The sequence below is a fragment of the Apodemus sylvaticus genome, chromosome 11 (genome assembly GCF_947179515.1).
Source record: "Apodemus sylvaticus chromosome 11, mApoSyl1.1, whole genome shotgun sequence".
In the NCBI taxonomy this organism is placed as follows: Eukaryota; Metazoa; Chordata; class Mammalia; order Rodentia; family Muridae; genus Apodemus; species Apodemus sylvaticus.
Window position 1 is genome coordinate 33,065,910 of NC_067482.1, and position 25,432 is coordinate 33,091,341.

Below are 25,432 nucleotides of genomic sequence, written 5' to 3' on the forward strand. Positions count from 1 at the left end.
GTTGAAGCTTTTTCAGTATCCAAATAAACTTTTAATCATAAAGAGTCTGTAAAGGGACTAGCAACTTGACTTTTCTGGTATTTATGTAGTGCACCATTACAGATATTACAGTTTCTTGTATGACTCAGTTTAACTATCAAAATAGTTAAAGTTTAACAAAGTTAATGAAGACAAGGAGGCTAGACATACATTTTATTTGTTTTTTTTTTTTTTTTTTTTTGGTTTTTGAGACAGGGTTTCTCTGTGTAGTCCTGGCTGTCCTGGAACTCACTCTGTAGACCAGGCTGGCCTCGAACTCAGAAATCTACCTGCCTCTGCCTCCCAAGTGCTGGGTTTACAGGTGTGCGCCCCCACGCCTGGCTCGACATACATTTAAAGCTAGTCTGTTAATCTGAATAGACCTTGGGTAAAAAGGAACATCTTATAGGCTCTTTCCCATACTGCTTAGGTCTTGCTGCATCATAAAATAGGAATATCCCAGATTGTGGTGTCTGGTGTTTTTGTGTTTGGTGTTTATAGCTGTGGCTGTAACTCTTTAGCTTTTTTTTTTCCTTCCGTGTCAGCCAGAGACCAGACTGGATGTTTGGGATTGCAGTGTAATCCTGAGCTTTTAACAGGGTGAGCTTGTAATCACAAAAACCATGTCTTGGGTTGACATCAACTAGCAATAATAACCAGAAGCAGAACAACAGAAGCGAAAAAGCAAGGACTTTAATGAATCAGGTCTTTGTTTTCATTTTGGCTGGTGGTGCTATGTGCTGAGTTTTACAGTCTGAATGGTCCGTCCATCATGGAGTCAGTTGTGCTAGGGTCTGGGGGCTTACAAAGGGCCCTGTTATATCTCTCAGCTGGAGACTCCTGCAATATCAAAACATAAACCAAGTGTCTTTCATTTTAAGAGGAAAGAAACAGAGGACACGATCACAGTCTGGACAAGGTAAGACCAAACTTCACCAGTGTAAACAACTCAGTGCTCAATATCTGTGTTTTGCTTATTCACCTAGGATCCTCTGGGCCCTAACCTGGGGCCATCTCTCTGGCTCTGTCCTGGCCACCATCTCCAGCTGTTCCCTAGGCTCCAGCTGGCTCCATCCCCTTGCAGCTGCTGCTCTTGATGGCTATCATAAGTCTTTCCAAAACTGCTGAGGTCCCTTATTGTAACTGGCGTTTTCACTAATAGCCTCTCTCTTGGGATCTTTTTAGGGACTCCAATCCTGCCACACAGTTGCAAGCTTCAGCAGTTCTCCGTGACTCTTGCATGTTTTTAAAACCAGTACTGTCTGGTGACTTTTGTTTTGTTTTGTTTTTTTTTTTTGAGTTGTTTTTTTTTTCAAGACAGGGTTTCTCTGTGTAGCCCTGGCTGTCCTGGAACTCTGTAGACCAGGCTGACCTCGAACTCAGAAATCCACCTGCCTCTGCCTCCCAGAGTGCTGGGATTACAGGAGTGCGCCACCACCGCTGCCCGGCTTGTCTGGGTGACTCTTACATCCCAAATTTTTCTGTCATCGTGAGGTGCAGCTTTAATATTTTATTAAGCAAGTGTTGTTTCATCTGGGCAGAGGTAGCTGAACTGGTTAGTTGAACAATTATAGGAACTTGGTGTTGGGCCAGTCCTTGGGGTTGATTTCTGGGAATCTTTGTTGTATAATCCAACTGTATCTTTGGATTGAGGACAGGACTTTCAGATAGAAGATATTTTTTCTGACAAATGGTAAGACACCAAACTTTTGCTGCATATCTGTGAGTCAGAGAAGGCGAAGATGGCTTTCAGTTTATGCAAAAGGTCTTATGCACTCAGTTTGAAAGGAGTTAGAACTTCTCAGAGTCCATCATTAAGGCGGCGGCACCTGTCTCCTGCCTCTTTGATGAAGTTTAATGTTGTTCAGACTTCCTGCTAACAAAGATAAGCCGCCCTCCTACATTGCTGATGCCCCGAACTGCACGTACTGTTTGCTGATGTAACCTCGCACCAACTCCTCCCGCCAGTGTTTGAATCAGCCAATCATGTGTAACCACGCCCAAACCCCCTGACTTTTCCTATATCAACCCTGGTTTCTGAGCCTCGGGGTCGATCCCTCTGTCTCCTGTGTGAGATACGTGTCGGCCCGGAGCTCCGATATTAAATTGCCTCGTGTGTTTGCATCAAGTTGGTCTCTCGTATTTCCTTGAGTGTGTGCCATCCCGAGACTCAAGCGGGGGTCTCCCTAAAAGGGGGATCCTACAAGTTCTTTGCTGTTAAACATCTTTAGAGTTACCTCAGCAACTAGGACCTATTTAAACCTTTACATTTTTCTATTTTTTAAAAAATATTTATTTATTTTACATATATGAGCACACTGCCAATGTCTTCAGACACACCAGAAGAGGACATCAGATCCCATTACAGATGGCTGTGAGCCACCATGTGGTTGCTGGGATTTGAACTCAGGACCTCTGGAAGAGCAGCAGTCAGTGTTCTTAACCACTGAGTCAACTCTATAACCCTACATTTTTCTAATTTTTATAGATTTTTTTCGATATACAGGACTGACTGGAGACAAAGGAAATCTTTCCCCAGCAGTAATTCCCTCACCTACCCAGACTGGGGCAGTATTTGTTTTGTTTTACTTCCAGTTTTTAAGGGAGGTTTTAAGGTCTCCTGTTTTATGGATCATTGGTTAAAAAGAAGACATAAGCCATGAAAGAAGAAAGTTTAAAATTGCTTCTATCCTGATGGGATCAGCCCCGGTGGCATCAAGCCATGTGGTTATTTCCTCCAGGGTGAGCCCATTAGGTGCATATCTCTTTAAGATCACCTGTGTATACATTTTTAATTATCAACTGTGTGATTAGTTTTAAGTCAACTTTTGTTACAGATTTTACAGATTTTTTAAAATCACATCCAACAAATTTACACATCTTGAGGAATAGAAAGTTGACACAATAGTTGTCATGAATCTTGAAATAAGGTTTTTAGGAAGAGTTTTAGGCAATTAAGGAAACAAACAGTCTAATTTCTTTGGCTGTTCTGCTTTCCCCCCCACATGTCACAAAGTTAAGTGGTTACCCTGACATATACTATAGAATTTTTTTGGAACAAGCTTTTAAACAGATGTGCTTGAGTCTGGTGGACGGGTAGGGTAGGAAGCCATGCCCAACTTCAGAGTCAGCTTTTCAATAAATCAAAATAGAATAAAGCAATACTTCAATATTATCTATACCCCAGACTGAATTCAGTGCCTGGGGAAGGGACCAGAGCAGTGAGAAGCGGCAGCAGCAGAGGTAGCCAGAGCTTTAGCCAGAGTCCTCACCACAGACAGAGGGCATTGCTGGAGGGAGTCTAAAGAACCACAAGGACCCGCGTGACCTGCGGTAGCCGCGCTGCTCCCTCATTCAGGAGGAGCTGAGATCTATGGCTACTACTACAGGCAGGTGGTCAGGGAGTTTAGCAACTGAAGTTTAGGGTAGGTGGAAGAGATGAAGATAAGAAATTGGTAAGGGCCGGGCGGCGGCGGTGGTGGTGGTGGTGGTGGTGGTGGCGGCGGCGGCCGCGGCAGCGGTGGCGTACACCTTTAATCCCAGCACTTGGGAGGCAGAGGCAGGTGGATTTCTGAGTTTGAGGCCAGCCTGGTCTACAGAGTGAGTTCCAGGACAGCCAGGGCTACACAGAGAAACTCTGTCTCAAAAAACAAAAAACAAACAAACAAACAAACAAACCCAAAAAAACAAAAAAAGAAAAAAAGAAAAAAAGAAAAAGAAAAAAAGAAAAAAAGAAAAAGAAATTGGTAAGGGGTAAGGGCACACTTTCCCAGGTGGGAGACAGTAACACCTAGCAATTGTGCCAAGAAGGCAAGTTGTAAAGGAACAACTGTGTGTGTGTGTGTGAGAGAGAGAGAGAGAGAGAGAGTGTGTGAGACATGCGCACATCTTTTATCCATAGATTCATGGAAATTGGGTGGGGGCTGGTACACAGTCACTTCCTGGAGCAAAGGTGGGTAGAGGAAAAACCACACACAACACAGTGGGCCATGTGAGCAATATGTCCTCTTGTTAGTGCCCTGAACAAGGAGTCCATGTGTCATGTGTGTGAAACCTCCTCATTGTCTCCAGATGGTCTAGGAAGAATTGTGACTTATAAAACCAAGTGTCATAGAAAGGACCCCGGCTGACAGAACCAAGACCAGATGTCATAGGAAGAACTATAACTTACCCGTAGAGCCCTCCCAGACAGGTGCTTGCTGTTCTCTTTGGATGTGGCTGTTAGCAGTGGCAGTCTGCCAAACTGAAGGTGAACCCCTGATCCTTGGAATGTCCCTAAAGCATGCTCCCTCTGGGGAGTGGTTCTTCAGTCTCAGAGGCTCAGAGCAAAGGATCCAGCTTCTAAATTTGAGTTGGGGCTCTAATGTGGAAATTTCTGGTTTCTTTGGAGACTCAGTTGTGTCATGTGATGTTTTCTTTGGAATCTCTTATGAGAGGATATTTTTGCTGAAGCAGATACATGGGGGGCTGTTTTGCTAAGAACAGACACATGGTGTTTTTCTGGAAGCTGCCTGGAAAAAGGGAATATGATGTTTTGCTAGAGCAGATGCTTGAGAGAACATGTGATATTTGGAAAGGATATACACATAGCCCAATGGACAGTGGATGAATCTGGATTTTATCGGTACACCTTGCTGTTCTTTGATGGTCATCATTGGGCTTTGCTGATGCTAGCCTTTGCTGACGACACTGGGTAGTATTGGTACGCCTTACCATTCTTTGTTGGTCATCATTTGTTGTGACTTCATAGACAGAAATACATAAAAAAACTGCTGGTAGTTGTTCCTGTGGTTTCTTGCTGCTTCTGAGGACTCAGCTGATAGGCAGAGCCTTGCTGTTTTTTTTTCTGGATCAACCTGCTGTTGCTCATTTGTGGATGGTGTTTGTGAGTCCTGCAGTTGCTGATTCGTGGATGGCGTTTGTGAGTCCTGCCGTTGCTGATTCGTGGATGGTGTTTGTGAGTCCTGCAGCTGCTGATTCGTGGATGGTGTTTGTGAGTCCTGCAGCTGCTGATTCGTGGATGGTGTTTGTGAGTCCTGCCGTTGCTGATTCGTGGATGGTGTTTGTGAGTCCTGCCATTGCTGATTTGTGGATGGTGTTTGTGAGTCCTGCCATTGCTGATTCGTGGATGGTGTTTGTGAGTCCTGTAGCTGCTGATTCGTGGATGGTGTTTGTGAGTGGTGTTTGTGAGTCCTGCCGTTGCTGATTCGTGGATGGTGTTTGTGAGTCCTGCAGTTGCTGATTCGTGGATGGTGTTTGTGAGTCCTGCAGATGCTGATTCGTGGATGGTGTTTGTGAGTGGATGGAGCTGCTACTGCTGGTTCCTGTGAACTGATCTGCTGATATCCTGACAACACAGATTGGATTTGCCCAGAGAGCTATTTCTAAACCGGTCCACTTCCTCCTTTGCTCTATTAACCTTTCCCCCCTACACTATTTCTGGTGGGTGGTAGAAGGGAGGTTAAAGCATTAAAGAACCATTAATAAAAGTAGGTTTTGAAAAATCTAACATATAATGTTTGGAAAGGATATAAGAATAGCCAAATGGACAGTGGATGAATCTGGATTTTATCGGTACACCTTGCTGTTCTTTGATGGTCATCATTGGGCTTTGCTGATACTGGCCTTCGTGGACAACACTGGGTAGTCAGGGTGTGGGGACACACACCTGTAGTTGTTCAACCTGAGTTGAAATACCATCAGCAGAAAGTATGGCCAAAGCAAAGCAAGCTTTACTGTGCACACCAGAGATCTGGGAAGAGGCTGTCTTTCCCCCTAAGAAGGGGTTCAAGAAACCAGCCTTGAGCCAATTTCTCATACCTTTTTAGTAGGGCAAAACGGCAAGCCAGGGGATCTTTTCAGGCATAAGTGGTTACTGAAGCAAAAAGAAGCATTTAGGAAAGCCCTTCCTTGTACAATGGGTACAGATCATTCCCAAGGAATTAATTGGTTTAAAACAGAGCTTTGGTAAGCCTCCAGGAAACATGAACGTAACATGGCTGCAGACTCAAGACGGCTTCTGATTTTAAAATGGTGTCAGGTTGGTTCTTCACAGTCATTAATGCCAGTGTTTCCTCAATTGGACTTGAAGGCCTGGTGAGCTTCTTATGAAGGGAGTTGGGACTTTTCAGAATCCATAGTTGAGGCAGCAAGATGACTTAGAGCCCGGACACGCTGGACAAGCTTGTAGTAAGGTTGTGGTTGAGTCATTCCACAAACAGACTGGCCATAAAAGATAAGGGGCATGCCTGGGCAATCTCCTATGGGTCATACACCATCTGGACTGGAGTCTACTGTCTCCTGTCCCTTGGATGCAGTTTACTAATGTCAAAGTGACCTTCCTGCTAACAAAAATAAACCACCCTCCTACATTGCTGACGGCCCGATCTGCACGTATGCCAAAAAGCCCACCCTGTGCATCAGAATCCCCCGCCAATGTTTGAATCAGCAAATCATGTGTAACCGCGCCAAACCCCACTGACAACCCCCCTGACTTTTCCTATATAAACCCCTAACTTTTGAGCCTCAGGGTCGATTCCTCTGTCTCCTGTGTGAGATACGTGCCGGCCCGGAGCTCTGATAATAAACTGCCTCATGCGTTTGCATCAAGTCGGTCTCTCACGTTTCCTTGGGTGTACACTATCCCGAGAATGGAGTGGGGGGGGGTGTCTCCCCAAAAGGAGGTCCTACACTTATTATAGTATAAGTGAAAAAGTTGTAGACTACCATTCATATAAGGCCAAATTAGAGTATTTTATTTTTGGCTGGTGAGATGACCTCCCTAGACTCATAGGGAATGGATGACATTCTTTGAAAGGATTTGGACATGTGGACTTGGAATAGGTGTGGTGTATTGGAGGAAATGCATCACTGGGGGTGGGCTTTGAAGTTTCAGAAGCTCCAGTCAGGCCCAGCGGCTGACTCACTCTTCCTTCCTGCTGCCTGCCTATCAGGATGCAGAACTCGGCTCCCTTTCCAGGACCATGTTTGCCTGTGTGCCGCCATGCTACCCACCATGACAATGATGGACTAAACCTGTGAACTCTAAGCCAGCCCAAATACATATTTTCTTTCATAAGAATTGCTAAGCTGGGCGGTGGTGGCGCACTCCTGTAATCCCATCACTCTGGGAGGCAGAGGCAGGAGGATTTCTGATCTACAGAGTGAGTTCCAGGACAGCCAGGGCCGCACAGAGAAACCCTGTCTCAACAAACAAACAACAACAACAACAAAAGAAGTGCTGTGGTCTGGGCTGGAGAGATGGCTCAGCGGTTAAGAGCACTGACTGCTTTTCTGAAGGTCCTGAGTTCAAATCCAAGCAACCACATGGTGGCTCACAACCATCTGTAATGAGATCTGACGCCCTCTTCTGGTGTGTCTGAAGACAGCTACAGTGTACTTACATATATGTACTTATATACACTTACATGTACTTACAAGCAAAGGTCCTGAGTTCAAATCCCAGCAACTACACAGTGGCTCACAACCATCTATACAGTGATAGTGTACTCATATACATAAAATCTTTAAATATACAAATAAATCTTTAAAAGAATTGCTGTGGTCATGGTGTCTCTTCACGGCAATAAGACCCTAACTAAAACAGCCAGTGAACAAGAGCAGGCTAGCACCTCAGAAAGACTTGTATTGAGGCTGGGAGGTGAAGTGTTTTTAAATGCAGCCATCACACAGATCACAATGACATCAGTCATACAGGAGAGGCCAAGTAACCCTGCAACATCTGTTCTCACAGAATGTAGCAGTTATTCAAGAGACACCACGGCAGCTAATTTCCATTCGTGCCTTTATCAGCTTCAGTTTCTTTAGTCTGTACAAAGATGAATTACGTTGGCTAATACCTCTGAATCCTGGACAAATGAGTATCATCCCAAATGTGTTGCCAAGGCGAATGTGGCTGTGTGTTGGTGGGGTGAGGGCTGAGACGTATTTAAGCAGGCACAAAATGGAGTGAGCACAAGACGGCATCATTACCTTCCTCCAGTGACCATTCACGATGAAATAGTTACAGGCCCAGCCTTGGAAATCTTATTTGCCATTTCTCTCTCTGATGGCTTGGCCCTGGAACCCTAAGTACAGTGAAGGAATGAAGAAAGGACCAATGCACAAACACATACACAGAAAAGCTGGAGCGAGGTGGGTGTGCATCCTCATAGGGTGGCACCCACTACCACCGCCTGTAAACCTCGATCTGATCATTATAGCACAGGAGAGGACTGGTTAGTCTGTACAGGAGGTCTCTGAAGGCCAGCAGTTGCAGGACATCGGTGAAAAGCAGAAAGCTGAAGTCACTAGATAAATCATTCTTAAACACTGGTGCTTGGACTGGAGGAAAAGACACTTTGCTGGCTTTGAGCCTGGCCCATATGGGGAATGGCTTTGGTCTTTGTCGTGGCTGTAACCATGGCAGCAATAACTCACTCTATAAACCAGCCTGGCCTCGAACTCAGAAGTCCGCCTGCCTCTGCCTCCCAAGTGCTGGGATCAAAGGCGTGCGCCACCACCGCCCCGCCCTTTTTAACTTTTATTTCGCCTGTACCGGTGTTTTTGACAAAGATTTTTTTCTATGCTGCATTATGTGTGCTTCGTGGCCGGAGTGGCCACTAGAGGGCACCAGATCCCTTGAAACTGTAGTTAATAGAAAGTTGTGGGCCACCATAGAGGTTCTTAGGAATTGAACCCAGGTCTTCTTGAAAAGCAGCCGGTGCTTTTAACTGTGGAGCCATCTCTCCCGTTTCAGGTCTTATATCTTTCTGCCCACTGTTATGTAATATTCCCTAAGCCTTGGCGGTGGGCGGTGGTGGGGGCAGGTAGGAGATTTAGATGTCTTGATTAGGGCTGAGAACTTGAGTCATGTGTCTCAGCACTTTGAGGAGTTATGAATCTTATATTAACTGCTGCTCCTTGGCAAGAAAGAAAAAAAGAACGCAAAAAGGTAAAAAAAAAAAACCACTTCTCTGATGAAAGTGGAGAGCAACATTAATCTGACGGTGATAAGCACAGAGATTTAGAAGACAGTTTGTTAGGAACAGTATGCCCATCTCTCACAATGGCGGTAGCAGGCTCCCCGCTAGGGCAGAGGGATTTTCCCCAAGACTTTTTGCCTAGATTTCCAGTTGCAGGCATGAATTCCTTTCTGTGTATCTGGACTCAAATCCAATCGGAAAGTGGTTGGTTATTCCTGTAAAAGGCATGCCCCTGTGCCACACTTAGTGTCCACTCCTGGGATTGTAGTGTACTTTAATAGTAATTTAAGGACATAGTTAGATACACAAAACAGCTGAGGTTTTGAGCCACGGAGTCTAAAGTCATTTATTTTCGAACTAGGAAGTTATGTAAATTCCTCTCTGCAAATATCCTTTACTAAGAATTCAGAATTAAAGAGAGTAACACAATTAAATATAGCATTACAGCTTAAGGCTATAAAGGCACGCTGGCCATGAAGGGCCCAGGACGGGGAAAGAGGCCTGCAGAGTTTTCCTCAGCTGAAGCCGTTAGTTTCACATGAGGGAGTAAAGAACAGCAGATGCCTTTGGAAAGCACGTGGTCAAGAGGATAATAATAACCTGGTCCTTAAAACGAGAAAGAAGACATCTTTAGAAAGCCATTAAGCAGGGGCAGTAGGAACAGATCCCAAGGAGGCCGATAACGGGTTTGGATCTAGAGTGTGCTGCTTTTGGTCCTCTGGGGAAGCTGGAAGCGCTCCTAAGGGAGCCGTCTCTCCAGCCCTGCTCCCATACTTCTGCCCACTTCCGAGCAGTGTCCTCTGAGCCTGGGAGGGGGAGACCCTGCAGGTCCTGATGAGGCTGAACACTCAGAGGCTGCTTTCTCAGAGCTGTGTTTCTGGATGTTTTCTTGGAGGCAAGATAGACATGACAATGATGTCCCAGGCAGGGCACAGTGTCTACATGACAGTGCCTTACTTTATTTTCTGCTGCTCTTAATTTTTTTTTTTCTTTTTTGAGGCAGGGTCTCGCCAATGCCAATAAGGCCACGCTAGTCTCAAACTTAGAGATCTGTCTGCCTCTCCTTCCTGAAGTGATGGGATTAAAGGTGTGTTTGCCATACTCCATGATAAAATGTTCTAGAAATATAAAAAACCTCCTTCATTTAAAAAAAGTTATAAATAAATTAGAGAGAGAGGGGGGTGGGAGAGAGAGAGAAAGAGAGAGAGAGAGAGAGAGAGAGAGAGAGAGAGAGAGAGAGAGAGAGAGAGAGGTTCTATTATTCTGCAGACCAGGCTAGCCTGGAATTTACTGTGTTCCCCAGCCTGGTCTCAATTCTCTTTCCTCAGTTTTCCAAGTGTTGGGATTACAGCATGAGCCTCCAAACTTAGTTCCAACCTAAGAATTTGAAGGAGATTCCAAGTCAGAAGGGCCTGGGCTATAGAGCAAGATCTTGACATAAGCAAAAGAATTTGAGAGGGCATATGACATAGGGTGTGCTGTTTTATGTCAACTTGACACAAGCTAGAGTCATCTGAGAGGAAGGAGCCTCGACTGAGAAAATGCCTCCATAAGACCCAGCTGTAGGGCATTTTCTTAACGAGTGATTGAAGTGGGGTGGCCCAGGACATTGCGTGTGGCGGTGGTCCTGGGTTGGGGGTCCTAGGCTCTATAAGGAATCCGGCTGAGCAAGCCATAGGTATCAAGACAGTAAACAGCATTCCTCTATGGCCTCTGTACCAGTGCCTGCCTCCAGGTTCCTGCCCTGTTTGAGTTCCTGGCCTGACTTCCTTCGAAGATGAACAGTGATATGGAAGTGTAAGCCGAATAAACACTTTCCTCCATGACTTGGTTTTTGGTTATGGTGTCTCAAAACAGTAATAGAAACCCTAACTAAACACAAGTTGGTACCAGAGTAGTGGGGCACTGGTGTGACAGATCCAACCATGTTTTGGGGAGGTTCGTGGAAGGATTTTGTACCTTTGGTCTAGAAAGCCACTGGATGTTGAGGGCTCAGTGACTGTGCTGTAAGAACGTAGAAGATAAAAAAGCTGAGAGCTGGGGCTGGAGATGGCTCAGTGGGTAAAAGCACCGACTGTTCTCCTGAAGGTCCTGAGTTCAAATCCCAGCACCTACATGGTGGTTCATAACCATCCGTAAGGAGATCTGATGCCCTCTTTTGGTATCTGAAGACAGCCACAGTGTACTTACATGGAGACCTGGCTTGGAACATTTCAGAGAGAAGCCAAGGCTTTACTGGGCCCTTTGTGTGAAGAATGGATGATGTCTGGTCAGCTGAGGGTGAAGAACTGTTATTAACAAGAGACCAGGAGCACTAAAGTAAAACCATTGTTTTACTGGGGCAATTGCTGCTACTTAGCTAGAACTGGGGGACTGGTGGTGGTTGAGTAGAGACCAGCACTGTTAGGGTGAAATCTTCTGGGCAGTGTTTCCAGTGAGGCCGCACACAGTAGGTGTGTTCAAATGGTACTGGCTTGGAAGGCATGAAGAAGGGTCATAGAGAGCAGGCCCAGCTTTGCTGGGACTGTGCCAAACAGCTGTGCTGGCTTCATGACTCGTGCTCTTTCTGGTGGGTGTGGCCGTGCTACTACAGCCTGAGTTCTGTTCTGTGTCCCAGTGTTCACAATGGCGCCCATTTATGTGGAGTTAGGGGGACCAGGGGGCTGTGAGCTCCAGGCTGTTACCTTGTAGAGTGAGTATTCACAGGCAGAATGCAGAGCCATGCACATTACACAACACACGCACAGCCAGAGGCTAAGGTTCTTTCTCTAAAAACTATTTTGCTTAAGTGAACACTTATATTCACCAGGTTCATACTATGTAGCTCTGGCTAGCCTAAAACCGGCAATATAGACTAGGCTGGCATTGAACCTGTAGCAACACTCCGACATCTGCATCTCAAAGAGATGCTGACTTCAGGTGTTTTTATTTTGTGGCCCAAACTTTCCTTCTAGGTGACTTAATGTTGGACCACCCCCCACCCCCACAACACCCCCACCCCACTGAAGTCCTTTCTCCTACTCATTCAGTGAGACTTGTTGGGCTTTGTCATTATCGTAGGTGTGGAGGCAGGGATTGAACTTGGGGCCTTGCACATGGTGGGCATGCGCTTTACCACTGAGCTACCCTTCCAGCTGGGAACATGTGGGAAGTCTCTCAGGTGCAGAGCACCCAGCAGCGAGCTAAGCAGGAGCGCTCTCCTTTTGGAGCAGAAGAGAAATTTACAGGTCAAATCATGGCGAATCCTATGGGAGTTGGGGAGTAGGACCCCAGACACAAAGGCCATAGCAGGACTGGGCGTACTGTAAAAATGCAGTGATCTGGGGACGTGTGAGCAGAGAGAGAGGTGGAAAGGAAGCTACGCAGACATCTGGGTAGAAAGCCCAGCCTGAGGACAAGCCGCAGGGCGGGGCTGAGGAGGTCAGTGAGCCTGGGAACAGGACGTGACCTGGGGGCTTTGGAAGTAGCAGGGCTGCACTGTCATCTTCCTTTCCTGTGATACAGGAAAGAGCTTTTGCTTGTTGTGTGTGTTTTGAGACAGGCTGTCCCGTGGTTTGGTCTAGCCTCAAACTTGCTATGTAGCTGAGGATGGCCTAAACTCATGAGCTCCTGCCACTCAAACCTCCCAAGTGCAGTGATTACAGAAGTGTGCTACTTAACCTGGCCCTTGAGGTTTTTGTTATCGTTGTTGTTTTTCCCAGATGGAGTCTCATTATGTAGCCTTGGTTTGTCTGGAACTAGATAGGAGACCAGGCTGGCTGCGGAGCTGACAAGATACCTGTCTGCTGTGCCTCCTGAGAATCGGGGGTGAATGTTGTGCTCCACCACACCTGGCCTTTTTGAGGGTTTTGACATAGTCCCCCAAAGTGTGCAGTTACTGGGTCTTTGAGGGACGGGCAGGTGGTATGCGTGTGTGTCAGGAGGACAGGGGTAGGGTAGGGTGTGTGGAGTTTTGGGTATTTGGAAGGGTGATGGCCGTGAGTGAGGTGTGTGGAGAGTTGTGTGGTGGGAGCTGAAGGTGTGTTGAGGGTTAGAGTGTTTGCGGCACTGGAAGGGCCATGGGGTTATGTGGGACATGTGGAAAGCTAGGGCATGCGGCAGTGTGGACGGCTCTGCTGAAGCTGTAGCATTTAGAGTAGTGGTAGAACTTAATGGGGGGTGGAGAGGAGGGGGAAGGGTGGGGTGTGTAGTGGGTCTGAGGTTTGTGTTTGGGGGTTGTGGAAGGGTAGAGTGGTGATGTAGTGTGGGGTGTATGTGGGGAGGCATACCTATTTTTTTTTCTTTTTCGAAACAGGGTTTCTCTTTGTAACTCTCATTGTTCTAAAACTCAATCTGTATGTAGACCAGGCTGGCCTTGAACTCAGAGATCCACCTGCCTCTGCCTCCTGAGTTCTGAGACTATGTGTGAGTGTGTATATGTGAGTTAGTATGAGTCTGAATGTATGTGTGTGTGTGAGAGTGTGTGTGAGTGTAAGTTTGTGAATGTGTGTGTGAGTGTGTATGTGTGAGTGTGTGTGAGTGTGAATGTAGGAAGGTGGCGAAGAAGGGGTTTCGATGGTGGTCACGTGTGTGGGGTGAGTGGATGGGGCGAGGCGGGTGTTTGGAGAGTGGTGGGTTGTGCACACGTGGAGGGATGTTAAATTATGTAGTGGGGAAGAGGTGTTTGGTGGTTTGAATGCATGGTAGAGATCATTTGGGGTATGTGAAGGAGAGGTGCTGGGTTGTGTACGGTGTGCGGTGTAAGATGTGGGGTGTTTGGAATGTCGAAAGGATGATGGGGTGCGTGGTGGGGAATGTGTCTGAGGTGTGAAAGAAAGATGGGTTGTGTGGTGGAGGCACATGTCACTTTGAGGAGGGGTTAGGTCGTGGTGGAGTGTGTGGTTGAGATGGGTTGGGATAGGGCGCTTGAAGCACTTAGGAGGTAAAGATGGAGGGGTGTAGGGGGGGTTGGGTTGTGTGTGCAGGATGTGTTGTGCTTGTGTGTTGAGTGTTTAGGTGGTGCAGGTGTGGAAGCATCCTGCGGGGATATGTATGGGGTTTGTGGCGAGTTTAGACATGGTATTCTGTGAGGCTGTGGGGAAGGTCGGGGGCGTGGTTCACATTTGTGTACTTTGGAGAGAGAGGTACTCTGGAAGGCATGTATGTGTCTGTGTGTGTGTGCATGTGTGTGCATGTGTGTGTATGTGTGTGTGTCGGTGGTATGCCTCCCCTTGCCCCTGGCTGACCCTCCCTCTTCCTCTTTCCCATCTTCCCTTCTCCTGCACCTTCCTTCCCTCCTCCTTCGGTCTAGCCTCTAGCCCGCCCTCGCCCCTCCCCCCTGCACTCCGCGCGGTGCCCGCGGTGGCTTCTTGACCGCAGTTCTGCTGCACAGGAGAGCTTCCCAGCAGAGCAGGAAGAACCGGCTTTAGTGATGCTGACACTGGTGCTGTTGCTCCTGGCCACAGACTTCGCAGGTGACGCTCAAGTGGGTCTGGTGTCAAGGCGCCAGTCTGGAGCTGAGGGCGCTGCCCAGCGGGGCTTGGGGTAGTTAGGCCACGACGGCGGATTCGCACCGTTACTGGCGGTTCCGCCCGGTGGTGGGCATGGACGCTGGCTGCGGATCAAGCATCCTCTGCCGTGCCAGTTGGGGCTTTGATCCTAGCTCCAACTAGACGTGACCCAGCCGTCGGTTCTACCTTTCTTAAGCAGATTATTTGGACCCATATACGCAGTTGGGTTGTAGCCACAGCCCCGCTGAGTCTGCCGGGGTGTGCCGGATGTTCTCCGGATGGATGCTCTTGACATCTATGGGAAAGAGTTGAGATCCTAGCACCTAAACTAAGTTTAGTGTTTATTGAGTTTGGGGTACTGGCTCACACCTATAATCCCGGCACTTGGGAAGCAGAGGCAGGAGGATCATGCCCCTGCATGCAACAGAACCAGTTCAAGACCAGCCTGGGCTCCATCAGACCCTGTCTCAAAAGTTAAATCCGTGTTTTGGGTTTATTTGAAAAACAACAACAACAACAACAACAACAACATATATCTTGGACACACAGACAAAAAGCACTGTTAGTTACTTCTCTGATACCTGTAACTTTTAAGTCGGTTTTCAAGAAGCTTGATAGAAACAGAATCAGATGTTCTGTGCATTTCTTAGAAGTCCCAGGAAGAAATGATGGAAGGTCTTTTTTTTTTTTATTGTTATATCTAAGTACACTATAGCTGTCTTCAGATGCGCCAGAAGAGGGCGTCAGATCTTATTATGGATGGTTGTGAGCCACCATGTGGTTGCTGGGATTTGAACTCAGGACCTCAGAAGAGCAGTCAGTGCTCTTAACCAAGGAGCCATCTCTCCAGCCCCATGGAAGATCTCTTTTAAAGAGGCATGGAGAGGGACATCAGAGAGACTGTCATGTGTGGATAAACCACAAACTGTTCTTGGTTTGGGTCTTTGTGTCTTAAGTATGTGTGCATGTGTGCATATATGTGTGCATGTATATGTGTGGGTGCATGCGCACGTGTGTGTGTGTGTGTGTGTGTGTGTGTATTGAGGGCATATGGAGGTCAGAGGTCAACACTGGGTGTCTTCTATCGCTCTCCACATTATTTTTGAGACAGGGTCTCTTGCTGAACCTGTAGCTTGCCATGTCTATTGGGCTGGCTGGTGAGTGATTCTTGTATCCTCCTGTCTCAGCCCCATCCTAGTGCTAGGTGTTGCAGACCCAGCCCAGCTCTGTGCACTGAGGATCAGAACTCAGTTCAAAGTAAGCACTTCACTCACTGAGCCATCTCCCCAGCCCACCAACTGGACTGTTCCTCCCTCTCCTTCCCCTCCCTCTCCCCCTCCCCTCCCCTCTTCCTCTTCCTTTCTCTCTCCCCTCCCTCTCCCCTCCCCTCTTCCCCTTCCTCTCTCCCTCCCTCTCCCTCCCCTCCCTCTCCCCCTCCCCTCTTCCTCTTCCTTTCTCTCTCCCCTCCCTCTCCCCTCCCCTCTTCCCCTTCCTCTCTCCCTCCCTCTCCCTCCCCTCCCTCTCCCCCTCCCCTCCCCTCTTCCCCTTCCTCTCTCTCTCCCCTCCCTCTCCCCTCCCCTCTTCCCCTTCCTCTCTCCCTCCCTCTCCCTCCCCTCCCTCTCCCCCTCCCCTCCCCTCTTCCTCTTCCTTTCTCTCTCCCCTCCCTCTCCCCCTCCCCTCTTCCCCTTCCTCTCTCCCTCCCTCTCCCTCCCCTCCCTCTCCCCCTCCCCTCTTCCCCTTCCTCTCTCCCTCCCTCTCCCTCCCCTCCCTCTCCCCCTCCCCTCTTCCCCTTCCTCTCTCCCTCCCTCTCCCTCCCCTCCCTCTCCCCCTCCCCTCTTCCCCTTCCTCTCTCCCTCCCTCCCCTCCCCTCCCCTCCCCTCCCTCCCTCTTTACCCCTTCCCCTTCTCTGGTTGGCTTAGGGGACCTTCCTCTTTTACAACTCTCCATCTTATTTACACACTGAGATTTATGGATCTTTTATGGACAACTTACCTCAGTCACATTACAGCATCAGTGTTTTCTCCTACAGCCTCTCATGAATCTCTCGACTCTTCCGATTCTCCAATCATGAAGAGGTCACAGTTCAGAACAGTAAGTATGAACCCCGCGTATGGTCTCTTCTCGTGCAGCACAGCATGGGAACCGTTCTCAAGTTAGACTTGTCACTGCAGAAATCGTGCCGTTTCCTTGGTACAGGAAACTGAACATATACTTTTCTTTCCTCGAGACCCTCCCGAGTCCCAGGAAGACAGGTGTGAGCCACCGCGTCAGCTACAAGTGTACCTTTCAGTCAAAAATGGCTCAGTCTTTGAAGGCCCCATAGATGTGTTTGTTTTAACATTTTCCTTTAATAATTCAAATTTCCTGAGGTATGATATACTCTGTATATTAGATACTTCATATATTTTGTTATATTGAATTCTGTGGGCATAAATAAAAATAAAATGAAGCGGTTTGTTGAGAACTGCAGTGTCAAGGGTCTACCAGCATGTTTTCGTTTGGGTAGAGACTCCTTGCCTGACAGAGGCTCCGGAAAGGGTCAAGGTGAAGAAAGAGGCATTGGGTGTGGCCGGTGCAGGCTTTTGGCAAAGGAAACTTCCCGCAAGCAACCTACCAGACTGGTTAGGGGTGCAGAGACAGTTTTACTTGGCTGGCCTTATTCAGGTTCTAGGACAAAAGTTAGGGAGACTGACAGTTATTAATCAAGACCTGGCCACTCAAATGGCTTATTCTGCTCCTTGGGCTGGCTCGAGAGGCAGCAGTCTGACTTCTGACAAGTCAGACGTGAGGAGGATGGGTTCCTTTGGATACTTGACGGTGAAAATGTTTACAACCCCTCTCTACGTAAAAAACGTGCAGGTACAGGATCTGATCTTTGTCTCTAGACAGTTCCCACAGCGTCTTTGTCCCTTGTTGGCTGACTGAGACCCTTCACTTGCCTGTCATAGAACCTTCAACTGTCCCATGACCTGGGAAGTTTGGCCATGCTGGATAAGAGTGCGGGGAGCGTAGGTGTGCAGGGCCACCCCAAGCTTAGCGCTAGAGACTCCTGGGGTGGAGGTGAGGCGGCTGAGTGGAGGCTAGGCTGTCACTCTTCCAAATGAAGAGTGTATTCCTATAGGAGTATAGCTCAGAGGTCGAGCACTTGGCTAGCATATGTCCTCAGACACACCACAAGAGGGCATCAGATCCCATTACAGATGGCTGTGAGCCGCCATGTGGTTGCTGGGAATTGAACTCGGGACCTCAGGAAGAGCAGTCAGTGCTCTTAACCGCTGAGCCATCTCTCCAGCTCTGGAATGACAGTCTTTATAACACTCGAGGGTCTCATGGAAACATGAGTGTAATGAAGGGAAATTATATGTGTGGGAGCAATAATCAAAAAGACTTTTAAAACACTCGGTAAGAGGCATTACTTAAAAAAAAAATACGGTAGCTTCTGGGTGTGGTGTGAGCACTTCTAATTCCAGGGTTTCAGAGGGCAGAGGCAGGTGAATCTTTGAGGCTAGCCTGGTGACATAGCAAGCTGCAGGTCAACAGTGGGGCCCTGCCTCAAAGTAAATAACCCTCCCTCCAAACCGCTATTGAATTAGGTAAGAAATGGGGTTGAGGAGGATCTAAAAATGAGGCTTACTAAATGTACGAATTCTCACCATGTTTAAGCGTATTGATCTTCTTCTCTCCCTTTCTTTCTTCATTTCTTTCTTTTCTTTTTTGTCTGGGACAAGGGTCAGGCTGGTCCCAAACTGGATGTATAGCCGAGTATGACCTCGAACACCTGATCCCCTTGCTTTCTGCCCTCCAAGTACTGGGATTATTGTCCAAATGGTACCAACCATGCTGGGCTCTGAGTTTTGTTTTGTTTTGTTTTTTTGAGGGGACAAAGTCTAGATGTGTTCCCTAGGCTAGCCTAGAAGTTACTATGTTTCCCAGGCTAGTCTGGAACTGGAGGCAATCCATCTACTTCAGCTTCCCAAGAACTGGAATGGCAGGTTTGAACCACACCTACTCTGAGCTCATTTTTTCTTTATTCTTTTTGTACTTGTATTTGAATTCTTGTACACTGAATTTTTGCCTTACAAACTCATTTTGGTGGGGGGGGGTGCATAAGTAGTTATGTGGGGTATTTCTGTGACATTTAGGGAACGCCGGGGACAGTGCAGAGGGTGTGCCTCAACTCATTCTCTTCTCTGCGCTTCTCATTTGTAGCCAGACTGTGGTCATTTTGACTTCCCAGCATGCCCCAAGAACCTCAACCCGGTGTGCGGAACGGATATGAACACTTACGGGAATGAATGTACCCTGTGCATGAAAATCAGGTCCAGTATTTAAAAAAAGATTTATTATCTTATTGTATGTGTGTGAGTGTTTTGCCTACAGGTATGTGCAGCGTGCATGTCTGGTACCCACCGAGGTCAGAAAGAGGGCGTTGGATCCTCTGGACCAGGAGTTTCGGATGGTTGTGACTGGGATCAAACTTGGGGTCCTTTGCAAGAGCAACAAGCGCTCTCTCTTATCCGCCAGCCCCAGGTCACACACGGTTTCACAGCTGTACACCGCTCAGATTTTCTTTCCTTGAATTTTGATTATTGGAGATAATATCTTCTTTCTCAGAGGTAGGAGTCAAATGTGACTCAAACTATGCTTGCTTTTTATACAGACATTGAAAAGTTGTAAAGTCCGGGCGGTGGTGGTGCACGCCTTTAATCCTAGCACTTGGGAGGCAGAGACAGGGAGATTTCTGAGTTCGAGGCCAACCTGGTCTACAGAGTGAGTTCCAGGACAGCCAGGACTATACAGAGAAACCCTGTCTCAAAAAAACCAAAAAAGAAAAGAAAAGAAAAGCTGTAAAGCCTGTAGTCTATTCTTAGATCAAAGCGAGAGCATCAAGTGTGTGACCAGTCAACTGTAGAGCAGCAGACGATCAAGCTCTTCCAGTGTCTCAGTGTGCAGTTTTTCCAAATTCAGAGTCTTGTTGAGGTGCTTGGAAGAGATGGTTCAGTGGTTAAGAGCTCCGACTGCAGCCGGGCAGTGGTGGCGCACGCCTTTAATCCCAGCACGTGGGAGGCAGAGGCAGGTGGATTTCTGAGTTCGAGGCCAGCCTGGTCTACAGAGTGAGTTCCAGGACAGCCAGTGCTACACAGAGAAACCCTGTCTCGAAAAAACCAAAAAAAAAAAAAAAAAAAAAAAAAAAAAGAGCTCTGACTATTCTTCCAAAGGTCCCGAGTTCAAATCTTAGCAACCACATGGTGGCTCACAACCATCCATAATGAGATCTGGTGCCTTCTTCTGGTGTGTCTGAAGACACTGACAGTGCACTCATATATAATATATAAATCTTAAAAAAAAGTCTAGTTGAGACAAAACGTCTAGTTCAGCAGTAGAATGACTAGGCCTACAGCAGTAGAATTCAGCAGGGCCTACAATACATGAGGCCCTGGGGTCAGTCTTTACCACTGAGGGGAAAGAAAAGAACATATTGCATATTTAGGGGCTGAGATGTAGCACGGTTGCAGAGAACTGGCCTAGCATGCATAAGGCCCCGAGTTCAAGCCTCCGCACCACACCTCCAAATACAAACCCACAATACTTAATACTTGAACTCTACAGGATATTATAGACTTTTAGACTTATAGGCCATGCAGGCACCCTCTGCATTTACCAGTTGGAAAGTAAGACTTATCATGCATACTTGGTAAAATGCTGAGTGTTCGGTGTATGACATTTGACCTCCTACATGCAACATGCTGACCACACAGCTGTAACACCCAGGGGTTACACCCACATCTGTAGAGCAGAGTCCATTCCCATATCTGAGTTTCCACTGCACAGTCTTAAGTCTTCATGGGATGTTTTGTAGGCATTAGAGCCTTAGGTCTAATGTGTGTGTGTGTGTGTATGTGTGTGTGTGTGTGTCAGGGATGGCTAAATGGGGAAATAAGGTCTTTACCCTTTATGTTTTCTGGATTAACATTAAAAAGTGACCAAGTAAATATAGTCCTGGAAGGAACTGAATGTGTAATGGACATAGGACTTTGAAATGCAAACGACGGCCTGGTTTCAGCGGGACAGGTACTAATGCAGTGCTGTGGCTGTTCACTTTGCAGGGAGGATGGTAGCCATATTAATATCATCAAGGATGAGCCCTGCTGATGGGCAGTTTGCAGAAGAGCAGACGGAGAACCCCCCCACTCCCCCGCTGCTCCCTGCTACAACCCCCACCCCCTTTTCTGTTCCCCCTATTACTTCGCATGATACTTGTTAACAGAACTTCTCTGGGTAAAGGCTGGAAGACAGTGCTGTACAGCGGTTCATAAACTTAAAACTCCTGTTCTGGGCTTCCAGTCTACAATTCAGTTTAGTTCAGCTTACGACCCAGGCGCCTTTTGCATTATTTCATTGGAATAAAAAGAGCATTGAATTCAATCCCTAGTCTTTTCTGTTGAAAATGCTGTTTCTACCCGACGGGAATTCTAACCTGCCCTGTTTCAGGGTTCTCCCACTGAGCCCAAGAATTAAGTGGACACAGAGAGATTAATGGGAGAAAGAAAGGCTCGCACATATTTGCTGTAGGTTTTTATTTATTTATTTATTTTTTTATGGTGAGAGCCTTCTTGGGGAAATGACTGGATGCAGTCAGGGAACTCATCATCAACGGGTGCAAAATGTGGGTAAAACCTGACAAATGTAAAAGGGAAACCAAGAGAAGGTAATGACAAATGATGACGAAAGATGGGGTCTGGGACAAAAGGACACATGGAAGACATGAAGTAGGGAAGAGACCAGCAGGTGGTTGGCGGGGGTGGGGGCGGGGGTGGGGGTGGAGGGTATTAGGGGTAGTTGTGTGTGGGGTGAGGTGGGGGTGGTGTGAAGGTAAAGGAGAATCTACTAAACCTTTATTTGAAAGTACCACACTGTTATCTATCTAATACTTCATGTAGTAACTTCCATGTTTTTAAAGGCATCAAAGGAGGAAACACACAAAGAGAGATGAGGTGAGAACTGGACACACATGACAGAGACAGAGCAGTGCTAGGTGGCCGTGGTGTGGAGACGTGGCCAGGGACACAGAAATTATTTTACTTAAGTCATTCATCAATATAGACTACATCTATGCTCAATTTCTGTCCTTAAATATTACTTTCTTTATCTACTAGGAATATTCCTCAAAAACAAAATAAAACAAAACATTTTTTGGGACAGAGTGTGATGCTTCCTGAACGTATGATTCTTCTGCCTCCTCTTCCCAGTGCTAAGAGCTGAGGAAACAGGCGTGTGCCCATCACCCACTCCCACGTGGTGCTGAACAGAGGCCCTCCGACGGCCTAGGCTAACACTCCACCTGCTGAGCTATAGCCCCAGCCCAGAAGTACCATGCACCTCAACGTTTGGGTCTTGGAACCCTGATTTGAGCCACTGAGAGTATGAAGGACACACACACACACACACACACACACACACACACACACGGTGGGGGAGAGAGAGAAAAGGTTGGACAATTTCTGTAATGACAAATTTAGCTCACCTGAGAAAACGCTGTAGCTGATTGTGGATATGATAATGATTTTCTATCCTTCTACTGTAATCTGCAAACGAAAGTTTAAAACGCATAAAGGTTTGTAACACTTAAAAATTGATTGTTGGTAGAGGAATGGATGCAGAAAATGTGTTATGTTTACACAATAGAGTACTACTTAGCTCTTTTTTGGGGGGGGGGTTGGACTTAGATTTTTCAAGACAGGGTTTCTCTGTATAGCCCTGGCTGTCCTGGAACTCACTCTGTAGACCAGGCTGGCCTCGAACTCAGAAATCCACCTGCCTCTGCCTCCCAGAGTGCTGGGACCACAGGCGTGCGCCACCACTGTCCCGTGATCCTACTCAGCTCTTAAAAACACTGACTTCATGAAATTCACAGGCAAATGGATGGAACTTGAAAATATCCTGAGTGGGGTAACTCAGTCAGAAAAGAACACATGAGGTATGTACTCACTGATAACTTAAAAGTTTGGAGTACCCAAGATTCAATTCACAGACCATACGAAGCCTAAGAAGAAGGAAGACAATAATGTGAATGCTTCAATGCTTCTTAGAAGGGTGAACAAAATACTCACAGGAGGAAATATGGAGACAAAACATGGAGCAGAGACGGAAGGAAAGGCCATCCAGAGATGGCCCCACCTGGGGATCCATCCCATATACAGTCACCAAAGCCAGAAGCTATTTTGGATGCCAATAAATGCTTGCTGAAGGAAGACTGATATGGCTGTCTCCTGAAAGGCTCTGCCAGAGTCTGGCAAATACAGAGGCAGAGGCTCATAGCCAACCATTGGACTAAGCGCAGGGGGTAGGGGTGGCTGGGGCAGCAATGGAGGAGTTGGAGAAGGAACTGAAGGACCTGAGGGGGTTTGCAGCCCCATGGAGGGAGCAACAGTGTCAACTGGCCAGACCCTCCTGGAACTCCTGGAGACCGGAACACCAATCAGAAAACTCATGGAGAGACCCATGGCCCTGGCCGCATATGTGGCAGAGGATGGCCTTGTTGGGCATCAGTGGGATGAGAGGCCCTTGGGCCTGAGGGTGTTCAATGCCCCAGTGCAGGGGAATGCCAGGGGGGTAAGATGGGAGTGGGTGGGTGGGTGAGTCCCTCATAGAGGGAGGGGGAGGGGATGGAACAGGGGTTTTCTGAAGGGTAGACCTGGAAAAGGGAAAACATTTTAAATGTAAATAAAATATCCAAAAACATTATTAAAAACGAAAAAATTGATTGTTGGTTATGGGTAATATAATGTAGCAAGTATCAAATCCATGTAATTATTGACACAGGGGAGAACCTTTCTGATTATTAATTGAGCAAAAAGAATAAGGTAAGCACTTGGTACTTTATGGTATAAATAGATCCATTCCGGAGGTTTATCATCTTGTGCTATAGCATCCGTAGGACACAATTTAGTGAATAAGTAAGTTTAAAGGCATTGTAGGCTCCACATGGTACACAAACACTTCGTTTTTATTCTGGATTCAAAGAGCTGTAGTTCTTCCTTTGCCTGCCAAGATGAAATTAGAGGACTGCCCAGTGCCATCTTTCCTTCTCGACTGTGCAGATGAACATTCCGATTTGGCTGAAATTGAACTGAAAACACCAAGCCGGGAGGACCTGGGAAACGAGTTTATTTTTCCTGCTGTTCCATATCTTGTCTGGGACATAAAATTAGCATGGTAATAGGTTCTCATCAGTCCTCATCAGGAAATGGAGGAAATATGGTTGGCTGATTTCAAATCCCTCACCTATGCTTAGAAGGTCATTTTTGGGCAGTGGAAGAGACCTGTCTGAAGGAGGCGCCGAGAAGGGAGCTGAGGAGCTCACCACCTGGCACAGTGGTTGTTAGGATTCGGTCCAAGCTCCAGCCCACAGTTACCTGACAACAGCCAGGTTTGCTCCTCCCCACAGTTACCTGGCAACAGTCAGGTGTGCCTGACCCATTATAAAGGGGGCTGCTTGTCCCACCTTCTTTCTCTTGTTCTCCTGCTTCTCTCTGGCCCTCTTGGGCTCTTCCCCTCCCTCCTCCCTTCCCCATTCCCTTCCTCCTCTCTCCCCTTCCTCCTCTCTCCGCGTGTTCATGGCTGGCCTCTCTCTCTCTCTCTCTCTCTCTCTCTCTCTCTCTTTCTCTCTCTCTCTCTCTCTGCCTTTATTACCCTCTTAACTCCCTTCCCCATGCCCTGAATAAACTCTATTCTATTCTATTCTATTCTATTCTATTCTATTCTATTCTATTCTATTCTATTCTATTCTATTCTATTCTATTCCTACTCTATTCTATTCTATTCCTATTCTATTCTGTTCTATTCTATTCTATTCTATTCTATTCTATTCTATTCTATTCATCGTGTGTGGTTGGCACCCCCTTCCCTCATACCTCATTGCAGTCCCATAGAACATAAACCCTACCTCTTTATCTTTTTATAAACACATCAGTGGTCAGTGGCACTTTTTAGTTTCCATTTTTCCTGAAAGGACAAATTTATTTATTTTGCCTCTTTCACTAATTTTAAGGTTTGATTATCCAATATATGTTCATTCAAGGAGTTAGCCATCTCTTCATCATGAGTAATATCCTCCTTGTCCTTAAGAATCTTTTTTTAAAAAAGATTTATTTATTTTATGTATGTGAGTACACTGCAGCTGTCTTCAGACACACCAGAAAATGGCGTCAGATCTCATCACAGATGGTTGTGAGCCACCTTGTGGTTGCTGGGAATTGAACTCAGGACAGTACCATATCTCCAGCCCCCCTTAAGAATCTTATTAACAGTTCAGTGCCCAAGACCCACTAAGGTGGTCGTTCCCCTTAGTTATTGTTGCTTCTTCAGTATTCTTTTAGCCAGACTTCTTCCTTTAAAGTCCTTTTTCTGGAAACCAGGGCTCATAATCATGAACAACTTGCAAGTGACCTACTAGTTACGATTGTAACATTTGTGCTCCTCCTTTCTTTAAAACTCATTCCCAAGCCTGATGTCGGGCAGAGGCTTCCCTGGTCTCTGCCTCTTTGTCCCCACGCACCCCCTGCTGTGAGGGTCCCCACTGTCTCAGGGGTGACTTCAGATCCCTGTTCAGGTGCCGCTTGGTGCTGCCTTAGTCGGTGGGGTAAACCTGGGTGAGGGGGGCTAAAAATGAGGCAGAGTAAAGTCGCTTGCTGTAGCCGGCTTTATTCAAAGCATCAGACAATTTATACTCTTCAAGAGTATACTTTTAAAGAGCCACTTGAGTAAAGAATACAGTCACATGAATAAGCCATTGGTGGCAAAACATGTTTTTCCATGGAAACAGATGCCCGACAAGAGCTGAGGTTATCTCATTCCTCCCTGTCACATCCAGAAGTACAAAAGCACACTCCAAGAACAACCCATGTAGTGGAGGCCAGAGGTTACAATACTCTTGTCTTG

The 25,432-nt window shown here is 46.9% G+C and overlaps 1 protein-coding gene across 2 annotated transcripts; it reads left to right on the forward strand.

The window, feature by feature from the left end:
• Positions 1–14,379: 14,379 nt before the first annotated feature.
• Spink2 (serine peptidase inhibitor Kazal type 2) lies at positions 14,380–20,845 on the forward strand. Of its 2 annotated transcripts, none has more exons than XM_052199368.1 (4): positions 14,380–14,455; positions 16,521–16,582; positions 18,701–18,810; positions 20,599–20,845. In XM_052199368.1, the coding sequence occupies exons 1-4, from the start codon at positions 14,413–14,415 to the stop codon at positions 20,642–20,644; spliced, it is 261 nt and encodes an 86-aa protein (XP_052055328.1). In that variant the 5' UTR covers positions 14,380–14,412; the 3' UTR covers positions 20,645–20,845. The 2 variants fall into 2 exon arrangements, with proteins under 2 accessions (XP_052055328.1, XP_052055329.1); XM_052199369.1 differs by having other exon boundaries at positions 18,705–18,810.
• Positions 20,846–25,432: the final 4,587 nt, after the last annotated feature.

Bases quoted from the DNA above. Each gene is read 5' to 3' on its own strand.
- Spink2 (XM_052199368.1), top strand. From the start codon at position 14,413: ATGCTGACACTGGTGCTGTTGCTCCTGGCCACAGACTTCGCAG. The intron at 14,456-16,520 runs GTGACGCTCAAG...TTTCTCCTACAG, and splicing joins CCTGGCCACAGACTTCGCAG to CCTCTCATGAATCTCTCGAC. The intron at 18,811-20,598 runs GTCCAGTATTTA...TTCACTTTGCAG, and splicing joins ACCCTGTGCATGAAAATCAG to GGAGGATGGTAGCCATATTA.